Source organism: Meleagris gallopavo, chromosome 11 (genome assembly GCF_000146605.3).
Source record: "Meleagris gallopavo isolate NT-WF06-2002-E0010 breed Aviagen turkey brand Nicholas breeding stock chromosome 11, Turkey_5.1, whole genome shotgun sequence".
In the NCBI taxonomy this organism is placed as follows: domain Eukaryota; kingdom Metazoa; phylum Chordata; class Aves; order Galliformes; family Phasianidae; genus Meleagris; species Meleagris gallopavo.
In genome coordinates this window covers 19332230-19349385 of record NC_015021.2, presented here as the reverse complement: position 1 = coordinate 19349385, position 17156 = coordinate 19332230, and the positions used below count along the sequence as shown (strand labels likewise).

The 17156-nt window shown below is 47.0% G+C and overlaps 1 protein-coding gene across 3 annotated transcripts in view; it reads right to left on the bottom strand.

The window, feature by feature from the left end:
• Positions 1-17156, bottom strand: part of TNIK (TRAF2 and NCK interacting kinase) — a 116527-nt gene that overhangs the window by 66667 nt on the left and 32704 nt on the right. For all 3 annotated transcript variants that reach the window (XM_031554996.1, XM_031554997.1, XM_031554995.1), the window contains exons 2-3: positions 6206-6262; positions 1793-1918 (exon numbers count right to left, since the gene is read on the bottom strand). In XM_031554996.1, coding sequence (XP_031410856.1) covers positions 1793-1918; positions 6206-6220 — 141 coding nt within the window. In that variant the 5' untranslated portion in view covers positions 6221-6262. The remainder of the gene's footprint in view (positions 1-1792; positions 1919-6205; positions 6263-17156) is intronic.

Here is a 17156-nt window from a genome sequence, read left to right as displayed (position 1 = left end):
TGGACACAGATTATAAAACAGCTAAAGCCAAATGGAATTTCACGGGATGGAAAGGCATTTCTCAGCTTGACAGCTTTCTCCTTGCTGAATTCCAGGCTCTCTGCAAAGAACATGTTTTTCAAGAGTTCCCACAAGAAAAAAAAAAAACACAACAAACTCAGTAACAGAAGTCCCTGGAGCCCAAGCCCCCACACCTTCCCAGTAACTCAGACTACCAGCACAGCTGGGTACCAATGTGGCACAGAACCCTGACAGCTTCAGTTCTGCCACTGGTGACATTTTAGTCCTCCATGATTCTCCCCAGCTCCCCACAGCCCCAACATTTTTCCACATGGACACAACTGAAGCCACTGCACTGGGAACCTTTTCCTAAAATAAAGCCTAGATCATACAGAAACTAATGAAATTAAACCACAACCTGCAGTAACTCTGCCAAGATGCAGAGGGAATATGTTGGGATCCGCTGAATGAAAACCAAGGTTTTGGATGCTGATGTTAATTCATAACTTTTTAATATACATCTGTATATTTGGAGGTGGGGCAGATGGAGAATAAAACAGCCCAGGCTTTATCTTTTCAGCATTTCCATCACTTTCCAGCTGAACCATGGCTGTTTGTTACTCCTGAAAACATAGGCTCTGGCAATCTTGTTCAGATACTGAAAAACTCTAGACAGCAAAACGAGCTTTCTCCTTATGACTCCACCTTAAAATCAAAGAGGACACTGTTGCCTTTCCAGAACTGTAGGCAAAACACGTACAGCACTGAGCAAACCCGAGAAATGGCTGGCACTGGTTCCTTTGGCCTGCATGTGCTGAGTTCCAGCCAGCTCCACCACCTGCAGCACTCTGCAGAACGAAGATCCTATGTGGTGCAAGGAACACATGCGGGGTCACCTGTGTGGTGTGGGCACAGTCCTGCAGTGGTCTGGGTGTCCCCGCAGCAAGCAGGCCACCCGCTCAGCCGAAGGGGAGCTGGCTGCAAGCCTCCCAGGCTCAGAGCATAGCACAGCGCCTGTGATTAATGTTTCATGGCCCTTATGGTAGGATGCACAGCAGCACCATGGGCCATGGTGCCAAGCTGCTCTGCACAGCTCTTGCAAGCAGCAGGGCCAGGAGGACGAGGAGGTGGGCTCACACGTTCTGTCCTCTCATAGACAACGGATTGCAGCTCTATTCTCCAAGGCCTGGGAACACTGAATGAATAACTGAGAAGCTGCTGTCAGGGGAAGCAGCAGGATGAGGCAGGTTAGGATATATGGGGGAGGCAAAGCAGCTTCCAGCCCTTCAACCACACGAGGCAATCATCCCTGAAATGGCTGAACAGCTGCAGATCCTTCTGCCTTTCCTTCTCTATCCCTCTCCTTACTTCCCTGCATTGTCTTTGTGGAACATGGAGCACAAGATATAAGGCAGGGAGCTGGAAGGAATTAGGAGCAAGAGCATCCCGCACCCAGAACCTCAGCCTCCATCTTCCCAGCGCAGCTCCCTTCTGCCTCCAACTGGTTCCAATGCACTTATTTCATAGCATAAAATAGTTTTCAATTAATTATTGTAACAAAGATGCTGTTAATGACAGTCCAGAACAAATGTTTGTTTGTTTGTTTATCAGTCTGTGGAGACTCTATGGCAAAATGGAGAAGCATCTTCCTGTGTAGGAACAGCCTTTTCAAAGTCACAATTTCAAAAAAGCCAGATGCAAAATGAGCAGTACAGGTGGTGGTGAGTGGACAATGCAGGGAAACTGGGTTTGTCAAAACTGAGTTATTCTCAAGGAAAAGAAAGCAACTTACCCAGAGCTGATCATCCATTCCCGGTGGGTTCTTCTTAATAAAAGCACCATAATATGTAGCAATATTTCGGTGGTGAGAGTACTTCTTCAACATGTTAATTTCTTGTTTGATCTCTTCCTCTTCATCCTGGGGTGAGGGGAAAAAAGCCAGAACAAAATAGCGACAGTAAGAGACAGCATTTCACCCTAAGACAGCATTTCACAGGTGCTGCTCTGATCTCTCTGTTACACTGGAGAGCTTCCACACACCATTTCTGACTGTCCTCTCCTAAGTTTCCTTTTATAGACTTGGGATTTTTGGTTTGTTTGTTTTTTACAGTATGTCATTGACACCAGAGCCCAGGTAGCCTGAAAATCTGGACCAGAAACTAAGAGGTTAAACACGGGCCCTTGAACAAAAAGCTAAGAATAGCATGCCCAGAGATGCACTGCCATATCCCCTATCACATTTCTGAACCCTGAACTGGAAAGATCACCAGGCAGTTCAGAAACCAGCTTCTTCCCAAATGGTTCTGACTGTCGGTGCCTCTCCAGTAGGCACAAGGGGATGGCCACAACCACTGACCTGCAGGGCTGCAGTACAGCCAGGTTTGGCCAGGAAAGAAGTCCTTGAATGGAGATACGTTCTGCATCCAGCAGGCCACCAGTATGAGGCTCCGTTCTCAGCCCACCTTTTTAAACAGATTCCTTTCTACTTCCTATCCTAACATACATTTGAGCATTGCTCCGAAGCTGAACTACACTTGCATTAGTCCCGTCATGCATCAGCACAGCCCTCCAAGACTTGTCAAGAAGTCCACCGGGATGTTTTTCTAAAACATTCCGCACAGCTGTTGCTTCTCAGGCTGTGGAGCAGTGCTTAGCATCTTCATGTTGACGAGTGCTGTTCCAAAAGGACAAGAAGGATGGTTACTTTTTTCCCTGTGTAGGACTCTTCCATCCCTCACTTGCTTCATCCTGCCTTCAGTTTCACCAACCAGCACATGACAGGATGACCCGGTGATCAGATTAACCACAGACACAGTTCTTCTTAAGGACCAGTGCTCCCTGACTAGACACAACACAGCCAGAACCACAGATTTCTTCCTAAGCTACCAAGGAAAATGACTCAGCGATTACAAGTCTTTTTCAGAGACAATTCAGGAACGAACAGTGAAGGAAAAAATAAGGAGCTTGTAGAAAAAACCTCCAATTATATCTTCAGTATGAACACAGAGAGCATAAGCACCAATGAGGGCGAAGAATGGGCCCAGGGGTTTTAAGAAAAATCTAGGAACTATTCTGAAAGACCACTATCACCTCTTCCCTTCAAGAAGTCAATATAATTCTGCTAGTATTTGTTTGCCTGGGGAACCAGGGAAGACAACACTTAGATTATCAGGCCTCAGACATACTCTCTTATTGAAACGCTCTGTAGCAGAAAAGCAACTGGATGCTCAGTCCTGCTGGAAGCAATGATGAGCTGTCAGTACAAAAACCTACCAGCTTCCTGCACACCACTGGCCAGGTTTTTTGCCATTCCCCTGCTGGGTCGGTCTCTGCCAAGAACAGAGAAGAGCCACAAGGACACTTAGTCTAAGGTTTTATCTCGTGTCCATTTTTAGGCTGAGTAATTCAAAACGGGGAAAAAAGGTGAAAAAGTATGAAAATAATATAAATAAATCTAAGCAGTGGAAGTCAGGATGTGGCCACATAGCCAGGCTCCAAGAGTGACACAGGAGCTCCATGCTGGCACGAGTCTGCTCTGTTACAGAAGTCATGACAGAGGCCTACACTGGCACACACATGTGCTACCTTATGGACAGGGTTGTCAGGCCAAAACCATGGGGACCTGGCGTCATGCCTGGGCAAGGATCACAGAAATGTTGCTGGAAGGGACCTTTGGTCCGCTGAGGGTCCCCAGCTCCACCTCCTGCTCTGAGCAATATCACTGCCAGCAGCCACCACCACTACATCTAGCCAGAGAGGGGAGAAAAAGGAATTATCGTAGCAAGCTGTTGTAACTACTCCAAAACCCCAGAGGAAAACCCAGAAAACCCACAGACCATGTGCTGTTGCCATGCTTTGCCTCCATCAATTGATTCTATTAGATCAGTGTCTGGGAAGTAGGTCACAGAGCATGCAATAGAACCAGCCTCTGGAAAATTAATCTGAATTCTTAATTCACAGTCACTGCTCGAACAGATCAAATGCTGTAATCTGAGGGCCTCTCTGCCCCAATCTTTCCCAACATACAGTTAGCAAGAGCACATATGAGTTAAAGGATTGTCTTCAGGAATCCTCTGGGGTTTTAGTGCAGGGAAACGTTGGGGTTGATGCAGTCTGGGAACTCAAATTAACTACGGCAGATCTACAGTTCAAAATTATCCACTATGAAATTATAGATGGCTATGATTGGGGTGAACACACTACATCCACTTTGGTAGGCTTCTGAAAGATCCACCATCATCAGGGACAAAGGGCAGGAGAGGAGAATCGGATAGAACAAAGCAGCAGAACTGAAAGTAGTGCATGTCAGCAAGTGGCAAAGAGTGGAGTCTGGGTTCTTGCTACCTTGCACTGAGCCTGGACCAGGAGCCAAACCCAATTCCAAGCAAGAATCAGGAACTGACTTTAGAAATGTCTCCAGAAACAATTCTTGTGGTGGCTGGAGAGCTCTAGATCTGACTTCAGCATCAACAGCTATGGAGCACTCAACCACATGGCAGGTCTGCTCAGTTTTCAACGTGGTCGTTGCAGTGGTCTTCAGAGGGATAAGAAGCAGCAAAAATTCAGTAAGGGTGTTTTTTTGTTTGTTTGTTTGTTCTGTGTTTTTCTTTTCTTCTTTTTTTTTTTTAAGGAGAATTTATGCATTATATAATTAAAAAAAAAACAAAAACAACTGACGTGCTTTAATATAGCTGAAAGCAGCTCAAGAGGAAAACAATTAATAGCCAAACAACACATTCCATGCCAAATATATGATTTACTGCCCTGGACATTCACTTCAGCTAGTCAGAGAGAGGCAGGAAGCATCATTAATGTTCTCCTTAATTAAATACAACTACCTGCAGGATAGCTACAGAGCAGTTATTAAGAAGGATTCCAAGCTGAGACTCTATTTTAGAAGCAAGAAGTTTAGATCAAGGATATCCACTTAAAGATCAGGCTGAAAATATCAATTATTGAGCAGGACTGGATTTGGGCTATCCTTCTTCAAAATCCTTGCTTGTACTCACAGTAGTTGAAAAACCATTGAACAAAATGCTGACTCAAATTTAAGCCCTTCTTTCACCTAAAAGTAATATTCTGATTTTTCAGCTTAGATTTGTTGTAACCTCAGACTTAACTTCGTGGGAATCTCTGTGCCATTTATGCCTGGGGTTATGCTTGGTGAGTCTGCCTACTGCCTTACAGCCTGATCTACAAAAATTAGACGAATGTTACTTGTAGACATTGTAAGAAAACAGAAATTCCCTCTGACTTATTTCCACACATCACCTATTAACACAAAAAAGAACCTGAGTGAAGGTCCTGTAGATATAAACACCACACCGTAAAATCTGTGGCATTTCAAAACATGAGGCCAACCAACCACTTTTGTAGCAAGGCAATTCTGTTCATGCTGAACTTCTGAAAACTAACCAAAAACATTAATTCAAAAACAAGGTGGGAAGATTGGGATCAAGTCCTAAATTTTTGAATGTGCTATTCCATTAAAAACAAAGAACATGCTTGCTTGCTTCTGAACTTGGCGCTGTTTAGGTAGGCAAGAGCATTGGGCTATATAATATTTGCATGTTAAAAAAAGTCTTATTCAAGAGAAAGCATTCTCATGTGACTCTCCTATATGCATCCGTTTAGACTTTGAGGGATCACAGCAATTCTACTCATTTCCTCTTCTGTGGAAAAAGGAAAATAGGGCAACAGTGAAAGCACTTTTTCTCCAAAATCCTGTTATTGGATCAGTAACTTGCAAACTCTTGGTTTTCTTTGTCTGAAGTATCTTTTAGAAGAGCCACATTCCTGAGACCAGGATGGTGCACTTTTCCTCTGTGCCTCCAGGATGCACAGCAGTACTTCATCTCAAACAGAAAACTTATTCAAAGCAATGCCTGCACATAGTTTTGTCAAACAAAAACTTTCTACTGAGAAACTTGGATTTGGATAAGCTGACACGTCTTACCAGTGCAGGACCACGCTGCTACAATTTTGCTGAGATTTTAAAAATCCATTCAAAAAAGCTACTGCTGCAACTGGATGCCTCACTGCTCCACTGTAACATTATTCCATCTCAAAACTCTTCTGCATTTGCTTCATTCTCCCTTATTTCAAGGAGTATTTGCTTCCACAGCCCCCCACACGTTATCACACGCAGTCCCCTTTCCCCTCTGATCTGGCAATTTAAGGATGCAGGAGGAGGAGGATACGTTACCCCGGTGACGTCCATAACCTTAATAGCAGCAAGCTGTCCTGTTTTAACATGACGACCCTGCAAAACAAAAGGAGAAGTTTGTTTAATTTGCTTGTTTATTTGGCAGTGTTTTGCTTGCAGTAAACAATATCCTTAAGCAATCTCCTGGCTCTGGCAGCTTTCACCCATTTTTTGCTTTTTCAAGAGCATCTTCACAGCAGCCATGATGGGAAAGCAATTCCCTCCCCTTCCTCCTGCCATTACAATTAATTAGTAAAGGGCCTTTATTGCTTGCTGTATTTTCCTGGCAAATAAGTGCTCAGAATACCCTTTAATGCTCAGCCATGCAAAAACAGCTCCGGGCCTCTCCTGAGCACAGACCATGACTCGGCTGTGACTGGTCCAGTGGGACTATGGAATTGCACTCACTGAAGCACCTACATGGCACTGAATGTGGTCTCCTCACGCCCCTGGCCATGGCACAGCCCCATCTGTCACATATCAGGGACACAGATGTGCTTCTTTGCCACCACTGTGACCCCAGTGACAAGGCCCAGCTACAGAGGATGCTGAAGATCCACGGAGCAGAAACTGCATATGTGGACACCACAGGGAGAGGACGTGCCACAGGGACATCCAACAGAAAAAGTGGGGGAAAAGATGAGCCTTTCCTGAACGGCAGCCCTAGCAGCAGCCCTCTGCCCAGCCTGACCCCAGCTGTGGGGCTGTTTGGGCAGCAGCAGCGCTCCTCTCGCTCTCTGGATTTACACCTTCACCAGGAAGCCAATTCACCCAGCAGGGCTCCTCACTCATTTAATAACACCATTTACACGGCCTGAGCAACTGCATGTCCTAACAACAGAAAGAGAGTTTTATTTTAAGAAGTGCCCGCAGGCCTGAGCGTGCCCCCACAGCCCAGCACCCCAGGGCACAGCCCAAACAGCCCTCAGACTCAGCCTGGAAGGACCAGAGCACCGTTAGCCATCATCTGTTTTGACAGCCTGATCTGCAAAACCAAATCCTCCCTAAATCCATCCTTGTTTGCTCAGCCAGGAAGCGCCCACACTTACTGAGTCTTTAATTAAAGCCTGGGGAGCAGCAGCAGGGGATAGCTGAACACAGTCACAGCACACTGACTCTTCAATAAAATGGAGGAAGAGAAGGGAAAGCAACTCGTGGCATTTAAAGCCGTGCAGTGTGCTAGTCATACCTAGCCTCTTTCAACATGCTGGCACATTTTGGCTATCTAATTATCCAGAAGAAAGAGATATTAGTGTAGCCATGATGCATCCCACAGCATCTCTTTAAATGCAGCATGGGATCACATACTATGCAGCAATTCATAAATCAGTGTTAAGGCCAATGGTTCTGAAACGCAGGGCTGAATTCAAATGGGTGTTTACAGAATCTTAATGGCTTCTGCGGGAGACAAACAAAAGAAAAACATGTACACAGTTTGACAATTCAAGTATTCCTTTGTTTTACACTTCAAGCTAGAGTTGCTGCGTATCTTTGCATAAACCCAGTTTTTGTTCTTGTTGCCTGTATTCTCTTCTGTTTCCATTTAACCCTGCTCATGCTCTTCCACTCATGCAATCTGCAGTGCAGTGAGGGACAGGCTGCTGGCAGTGGGACCTGGAGACTACAGCACAGTATGAAGACCATGGCTTCAAACACTGGTTTGTCACTGGGTTTTCTCCTTCCAGGTAGAGTTTCCCCGATACAGGTCACCACATGGTTACAGCACACACTTAGAGTAACACCAACAGTGACTACCTCCTATCTTTGATGCCTGCAAGATTGACAGCGCAGTATCTCTGTTTCAGTGGGACAGCAGCAAGGTTGCAGATACAGGGCAAAAACTAGAGCTGAACTCAGATTCAAGGTGGGTCAGCTTCTGTTTGTGACTGCACCGTGAGTTTAAGCATTAAAGAAGACCTGAGTTCAGCTAAATAAAGCTAAATAAGAATTACCCAAAGATTTACTCAGCTCGAGTCAAGCCAATCACTAGTGCCATACGGGCCAAATGATGAGAGAGTCCCCACGTCACTGACATTCTCTGGACATCCCAGTAAGGTCCATCTTGTCATCTCCAACACCGGCAGCCACCACAGAAAGACTCAGAAAAAAAGTCTACTCAAGTGGTTTGGAGTCTGCTTTACAGAGAGAAGAGGGACCTGAGCGATTGAAAGAGTATCTGAACTTGCCAGCTCCACAGTACGCTGGCACTTGCCAAGACCTCTGCCTGTGAAAAACCAAGGCAACACACTTGGTGTTTGCCACGCAGAGAGCAGCAATTTCTATGGAAGCACAGATCTGAAACAACACCGCACAGAGGGGGTTTATTCTAAGCAAAAATTGAGATGGAAACAGCAGTTTCTAAAGGAGATGCTCAACAAAGCTCTGCTGTTCCTGGGACACCACAGCCAAAGGGCAGCAGCTGGTCACACACGGTGGCTGAAAGGCACAGAGCTAAGTCCATTGAGAGTCAACGTCCCAGCCTTGCTGTGGTAGAGTTCTGCTGCCTACCTTTGATATTAGTGAGGGGAAAAAGGAACAAAACTATTCTTGAAACGTACTGGAAAAAATAACAAAAGCTATGGTACTGCTTTAGAGACTACAGTCAGTAAATGCTCTCCAAGATAACATGGGATGGAGACCAATGGAGAAGTCAACTGTAAAAGCTGCCCAGGCTGTGCAGGGCCTCTTTGTGACCCAGCATGGGCTGATCTTAAAGCACCACTTGGGCTCAGCGGCTGTTTTGGGTTTGGATGCTCCTCCCTGCCAGGGCACCGCAAGCAGAAACCTCAACACCACAGGTGCCCACAGCATCCTTCTCCCACAGATCTCTGCACTTTTATGAAGACTAACAAGCCCAGCTTTGCAAGCAGCCCTGTGAGTGGGTCAGGTGCCATCCTTTCTGTTTCACAGATTGGTAAATGCTGAAGCTGTGAAGCTGGGAGGCTCGAGCACGCAGGGTGCAACAGCCGTGCTCACAGCAGACAAGGGATACCCTGATTCCATTCCCTTCTCTCAACCAACACCCCATACACCTCTCGAAACATTTACAGAGGAAAATAAAAACGTTTTGCAAACATCTACTAAAGCGAAACACTTTGAAACTCATGTGAGTGTAAATCATTAGGGACACTTAGTCACGCAAAATACAGGGGAAGTGGAACTGATAGGTCTTTAGCCTGGGAATTTATAACAAAGCCTTGCTTTTCATGTAGTTTGTCAGCAGGGGTGGGTTGTTTAGCTTCCTCCCTGCTGGGTGTTTCTCCTTCCAGCTGCACGTGCTGATGGTGACTCCACGATGACCTTACAGAAAAGCGGGCTGCGGGGCCAGGGCTGAGCTCCACTTCCTCCATCCCTGCTGCATTCTGCACTGCATGAGCACTGCGTCCCTTCATTGCCGATTAATCTTTGCCTTCAGTTTGAGAAGCCTGGTGTTCAGCATTAATACTTTTGGTGAAACCATCATCTACAGTAAAAAAACCAGGTCATTATCACTCTACTGTAGGCACTGCCGGCTTTATAATACAGATGCAAACAGAATAGATACGCTGAAGAGAGGCACTGAAAATGAAAGTGATAGATACAAGGGAGGAACAAAATTAGCATGAGAACCATACATTAAGACATTTCATGCCAGCAACAAGCCCTTTTGACAGCATTAGTCACCAAGCACATCCTGCATATTGGCCAAGCAGAAACAGACACGTGCCCCAAAGGCTGCAACAACATCCCCACATCTGTACCCCTGACTTCTGTGCCCCCAGGGCAGCACCAGTGCTTGCTGTGCTTTGTCTCCAAAGTAACCAGGCCGGAGCAGGCAGCTGCAGAGCTGCCAGGTCACTCTTTGGCAACGTGTGCCATTGGTCCCAAAGCCAAGGCAGGTTGAAATTCATGATTAACGTGCGTCAAGTGTTCAACTGGCCAGCATGAACTCTGCACTGCTGTAATGAAGTTACAAAAGGGGATTGGGATAACAACCCTGAGCAAGAAAAGAGCCAGAAAGCCACTGTAATAACATGCTTTTACCTGATCAAAACTTGTGTCATTTAAAACAACACTGGAACTCTCCTACAAACACATTATGATTGAGCCCATGTGCTCCTGAGGTTGGCTCTGCTACCAAAGCCAAGGATGTGAGTCAAAATAGGGGAGACCCAAGATCCTTCATTAAAAAGAAATTCTCTCAAAATTCCTCTATGATTTTGGTGCCTCCGTGCTTGAGAGCTCACCATGGGGAGGTGGAGAAGGCACAGGTACCCAGAGGCAGTGCTTATAGGACAATCAGCATCCTCTGGGAAACACGAGCAGTAACCATGATCCTCATCAGCAGAGGCACCCCACATCACCCACCACTTCCCAGCATCGAGAGCACACCACCTCCACCACTTTTTGGCAACAGCAGCAAACAAGGCTTAAAGGGGAGCAGCCTGGCCAAGCGAGAGGCATTCAGTGCAGCCCCATGCCCTCCTGCCTGCCCACTGACGTACACTACCAGCCCTCTGTCATCAGCCTGCGTGTGGGAAAGGAGGTGAGCCGTTCTCCAGCAGCCTGTGACATGTGGTCTCCTAGCTTCCATTGTGCTGGATTTTTTCACAGTATTGTCTCCTGGAATATTATTTATCGTAGCCTTCTCACTCAAGTGCTTCCAGATGACCATCTCCCAGCCCTGCTTGGCTGCAGCGTTCAATTCTGCATTCAACTGTATGCGGCTCAGGCCAATTCCCAGCAGCCACAGACCGGTGCTGAGTGAGCTGCTTCAGGCTTCTCATCCATAACAGCTAGAGGTGCATGAGGACTATCGGCCTCCTAGAGCCCAACATGGGAAGCACGGCACCAACCCAGCGGCTCAAATCCCTGTACCCCATCACCTCTGGACATCAGCATGGCTTTATCCACCCCTATCGCCCCTCTCATACAGTGTGGCAACTGAAGCCAAAGAAATTTAAAAAGTAGGAAGGAACACAGATCTTTAGGAGCAGATTCTCTGCCCCGTTAACCACCACTGACTCTGCCAGGATCAAAGGTCAGCTGCTGGTGTCACTGGTGGGTACGGCACCCAGAGGTTCTCCAGCACCCTCCTGCTGCTTTCCCCAAAGCAGGTTCAGCAACTATATGTGGTATCTTGGCTGAACAGCTCAATCTGCCTTCATCTCCATAAATATGGCCCTGTGTTACGGACACGGCAATGGCTCTGATGGTGTAGAACAAATAGGAAGAAATAGGAGCTACTGACGCATTTTTCACTTCTCTGGATTTGCTGTCAAGGTTCACTTGGGTTTAAACCCACATTTCATCCTCAAGATTATTCAAGTGTGAACTTCAAAGCTGCCACGGTTTTTAATTAAACATTCATCTGAGCATAAATGTGTGCTCCTAATTGCTCTCAAAATGCTATATCAACTATCACTAACTTGATAGTGTCAAGTATTAAGACTAATTTCTGCGAGTGAAGCAGGCACCAGAAGTATTTCTTTAAAGGCTGAAGTCTCCACAGTCCGTAAAATGTAATGAACCGGCACATTATGGGAACACTGGTAAATGCCTTTAAACAGCATTTGATGCACTCAGGCTTTTTATTTAATAAATAGAAAGATCCACTGGAGCGCACTAGATCGGGCAGGGGCTGCTACAGGTCCATGGGAGAGGTCTACCTGTGTGCAGGCAAATGGCAACGTGACAGCAGAGGTGACTGCAGGGGCTCCAGGAGGGACTCAGCCTCACATGCACAGAGGAGGGCCACTTGCTGTGACTGCAGCCAAGCCCCAGAGCCAGGCAGAACACAGCAGCTGAAGGCATCCTCTCTCTGCTCAGCCTATAAACCCCATCATGCATGCATAATCCCCATAGCAGGCATTTAATGGAGGAACCACGGAGCAGGTTTAATGCTTTGAAGACAAACACTTCATACTCAGCCATTTTACAGCACCATTAGTCCTGCAACATGTAAACATTAAAATAAGTGGGATTAGGGTGCTCTCATAAGGCACTTCAGAAATTCTGATGGCAGCTTTGATGGAACAGAACGCCATCACTCCTCTCAGCTGAGAAAGTATAACCCAGGAGCACAGCAGGAGAGCAGCCTCACCTCCTCCAGGTTCTGTTTCTACATTCAAGACCTACTGCAGCCGAGCATCCCCGTGGTGAGCCAGAACTTCACGCAGGCCTCTGCTCCCGCTTCTGTCAATTTCTAGCTTTCTCCTAGTTCAAGGCAATTTAGGGACTTGGTCCAAGATTTTTAGCACTAACACAACCCAAAATTGCATGCAATTTTTTTCCTGGGAGAAGCGCTATCACGGGAAGCGCGTTTACCTTAGCACGAAGCCTGGAAAGCACCAGCAGGCTGCTAACAAACAATTTTACGGCCTGCTGCTACTGCTCAGGCCTCTGGCTGACAATCACAGCACCACGCACACGTAGCTCTTGGGATTGAAACAACCTCAATTTTGACTGCTCCAGATGCTGTGAGATAAGCGATGCAGACGGCACGCACCCAGCCCGTCTCTCTTCTGTTCCAGTGCACGGCACTGGCACGGCAGCAGGCAGACCTGTGCCTCCCAACGCTGGCCCCTGGCACCTCGTACTGGGGAAAGCCCGGCTGGACTGTGGGGTCAGAGCATTGCACGTGCAGCACCCAACATGAGCCCAGTGCTGGGGCAGGCAGGCAGTGAATGTGGAGCAATGCTGCAGGGAACCTGCAGAGCTCCCCAGCAAAGCAAAAGGGGGAAATTCAGAGTGCAGGCTCTCTGTTTATGGAGTGCTAGCTAAAAGAATCATTATTTCTGTTTTATAGCACTGCGTCTATGTTCAGCAAATGCACTTAAGCATCAGCATCACTGAAATACACCCGTGTTGACAAACACTAGAGTGTGCTTCTCAATGAAATTACAAAGTGCTGGACATGCATCCAAACTGTCATCCTGCATTAAATTAGACCGTTTTACAGCATCCAGCCTGATTCGCACTTGGCTTTTATAGAGTAACGGCAAGTTTATATACTTCTCAGTTTCCCACTGAAAAGGATCTTGAAAGAAAAAAACAACACTTAGGCTAGTTTAAAGGGGCTAACATCTATGGAAAAACGGTCTCTTCCCAGTATGAAAATCCAGCGATCTCCAAAACAAGCTGCTTTTATAAACGATGTGCTCTGGCTTCGCACTTGGCTTACACATCTCTTAAGGCTTATCTGAAATAAATCCACGTCTTTGAGAAAGTAATTAAAACATCAGATACTCTAAATATCAGGTCAGCATAAGAAAAAATGAGTCATGTAACAGGATGGGAAATATAAAGTGTTTATTTTAACTGAAGCAAAATATCTGTTCAATTAATCAGAGCAATCATGGGCCAATTGCTCTTGCCTGCACTTAACTTCAGCACACAAAACTTCTGCCTTTTTTGAGAGAAACAGCATGACCATAACAAAGGCAACCACAATGACAGTGCATTTCCCTCCAGCTTCATGCATTTCCACCTTTCCATCGTTGCTCAGTTTCACAAACAGCTCTGTGAAAAGTTCCAAGCAGCCCTGCTGCCCCAAGGCGCTGAAGGATGCAACCAACTCAGTGCAATTCCTCTGGACTCAGAGGGAACTCCACCTCCTGCAAGTGCCTGCCTGAACCCAAGCTGCAGAGCAGAAGTAACTGATCTCAAATTTTTATACTTTTTCCATTTCAGGAGTCAGAAGAAGCACACACAACTGCTCAACACATTAATTTCTGGCAAAGGGGCATTCCCAGAGCTGCCCCCCATGCCCTGACCTGCCCTGCAGCAGCCTGGGGGCTCCCCTAGCCGCTTCCCTTCAGCCAAGCTGGCACCATCCCCTCCTGGGGCTTTTGGAGAGCAGGGACCTCCACCAAGCAGGACAAGCACAAGTTTTACTTCTATCCAAGCTTCCCTCACATCAATCATCTTTTCCAACCTTTAATGAAGCAAAATCCTGGAAAGCATTCAAAAAAACTCTAAAGAGAAAGATAAACAAATAGAGCAGATTTTTTATTTGTTCCCTGAGAAAGGCATAAATCCTCTCCCAGCACAGACATGCACAGGGCTGAGCTGATGCCCCTGTGCTGAGGGAATAACCTTTGGGCTGAAGAACCTCTCACCCACTGTGTCTGCCCAAGGTCTAACCAGGGCATGTGGCCTAGAGAGCTGCAGTTCCATTAATGCAGCTCCACAACAGGTCTGATGACAAGGAAAATAGGCAGCATTACTAGAATATCAAGCTAAATTGTTAAGTTAGTATATTATTCATCTCCGAAACAACACACTCTGTTGCACATAGGTGAGCAAAGCAATAACAAAACACATCCCTAAGCCTGGAGTTTGCACTTGTGCCACCCCCTCATTCTTAGTTCAAGGAAAGGAGACTGGAAACCCCAGCTCTGTCTCTGGCTCGGGAAGAACCAAGAGATTTCCCTCTCCCATAGATAAAACTAAATGTAAGGGGTCCCAAACCAGCACCAGAGGTCCCAAATTCTTTTAGAATGGCAAGTTTCTGTAGATAGCTCTTCTAGACCTAGTTTTTGCCCCTTCCAATACCCACCCAAGGTTTACGGCTGCTCAGAAAGCACTCACTGCCTCTTTGTGGCACTGCTGCTGATAAACAGAAGCAAATCAGGGAGCAGTAAGGGGCCGTGTATCTGCTTCACCTCTCACATGAGGGACAGTAGAGAAATGCTGTCCATCAGTGCTTGAAGGTGCAGGCTTTGAAGAGCTGCTCTTCATGTCAGAAAAACCTTACAGCAGGGCAAAGCCTCGAGATGTTTCTGCATCTTGCAAGGCTTTCCCATGGCACAGGAACAAACATCGCAGGAGATTTCCCAGCAAGTCAAAGGACCACCACGGGAACAGAGAAGGGCAGGGATGTAGCTGGGGTAACCTGCAGCCAGGGCCCCTCACTGCTTCCTCCATCTCCCCAAGCCCCTCAGTCCATCCCTTCCTTGTCCTCAGCTCCCAGGCTTCTCTCCCTGCGCTGAGCACGTGCATTTCTGCAGCTAAAAGAAGGCAGAACAGTCTGTTCCCAATAATATTAGTTCATGACAGCCATGTTATTATCACCCTTGAACACCCCCACTTTGCTTCTGTTTCTTACCGCTGCCTATTCAACACCGCAGCATTCATAACTAAAACTCAATCTCCATTTAAGAGACCCACAAGGCACCCTCATGTCCCGTAAAGCACCACACCATCCCTTCCAGCTGGGAAGCACCAGGCCATGGAAGGAACAATTCCCACAGAGCTCCGGCGTGTGGCTGGTCCCACAGTGGTGATGCTGAGTTCTCGAGGGCAGCCAGGAAGAACAAAGCCTCCTCCAAAGGATCAGGCCATCATCAGAACGGGGAGCACCCTGCTGCCAGCTGCGTTCTGTGCAGCACACAGGAATGGATGAATGGGTGTCCTTGGGCAGCCAGCAGCGTTCTGCACCATTCCCTGTAATTAGCAGCATCACCACTGAGCCTTCTGCCAGAAAATGTGCCCTGGCATCTAACAGGGCTGTTTCGATAGGCAGACTTCTACCTCTCTTTAATCCAGATCTGTAACTCTCTTACAAACCACAGTTTAGAGGGGGGAAAAAAAATGGCCCTTAAAGAGAAAACCCCACACATGCTGATGGAAATGTGGTTTCTCCAAACACCTCTTCAGTGCCATCTGTTTGGCTCTGGTTCTAGTTTCATAGTAGCAAGATCCAATTTTGGAGGTGGCATGTAAAGTGCTAGGTGGATTTCCAACCAACAACAGCAGCAAGAGAAGCACCCCCACGAGCCGAGCGCTCTGCGGGATGGACGGGTGCAGAGCAGGAGGCAGCACTCAGGTATCAGCCGTGGAAGCTGATCGAGATCCCCAACTGTGATTATCTCAGAGTTAATGATACCGCAGGCAGCAGCAACTGTATTCAGACACACCTTTGTGCTCTTCTGCACCCAACAGAGGCAGGGGACAGGGAAGGAGCACAGCTCCAAGCATTACTTAGGGGAGATTCTTCCATCCCCCAGCTCTGACTGCGACCCATAAGTGAATTCACAGCTGGTGGATGCTGACAGCTCAGTCAGGGAGGCAGAAGGACCAAAACCTACAGATTCTTTGAGCCTCTCTTGTTCAGTAACACTCAGATCAGTGACAGTCGCACACCTCAGTTCCCAGCCCCATGGCTGGCTTTAGGCCATCTGTATGAACATTAAGGTTTCATGTGTTCACATTCATCAGCAGCAAGGTTCCGAGGCCCTGTTTAGAAGTGCCCGCTGCAGGAGCGGGATGGTAAAGATACTCAGGTTCCATGAGGCTTTGGATGAAATTCCACAGCTGCCAGGAGCTATCACATCTGTCTCTTAGGGTGACTTAGATCCCGGTGTTAGGAAAAGCAGCATAAGGATGACAGAAGTAACCTCGCATCCAGCACTGCTGAGGGTTCCAGAACACAAGATGCTGCAGACCCCGCGCTGCACATTTCAACACAAATAACAATTTGAGGTCTCACATACTTGAAGGCAGATGAGCATCACACTCTTTTATCCAGAATTACCTCCAGGGCTTTTGTCTGCCCTGAGCAGCCCTGACAACTTACCATCCAGCCCGGCCTACTCCCAGTCACTTACTGTCAGCAGTCAATAAACATTTTGCAGTGCCTGTGTTGTACTGATTTAGAAGCCCCAGCCATGCCTAGAGCAGCACTATGTGATACCCATACCAATGCTACTGTGCAGGGCAGCATCTCTGTGTCAGCCACTGCTTCAAGTGAGTCAGGTATTGGGCAGCAACATTTTAGAGAAGCCTACTGGAAACAGGAGCCCAAGAAACGCTACTCAGACCTTTTATCCTTTTATTTGCTTTATGTATGTCACACACGTATTTGTTCCTTTGTTTGGGATAACGAAGGGTATTTTCTGGCTCCTGCCAAACAGTCCCACTGCGGCTTACCTCGAGAGCCAGTCAGCAGGGCATGAGCAGCTGATCAGCA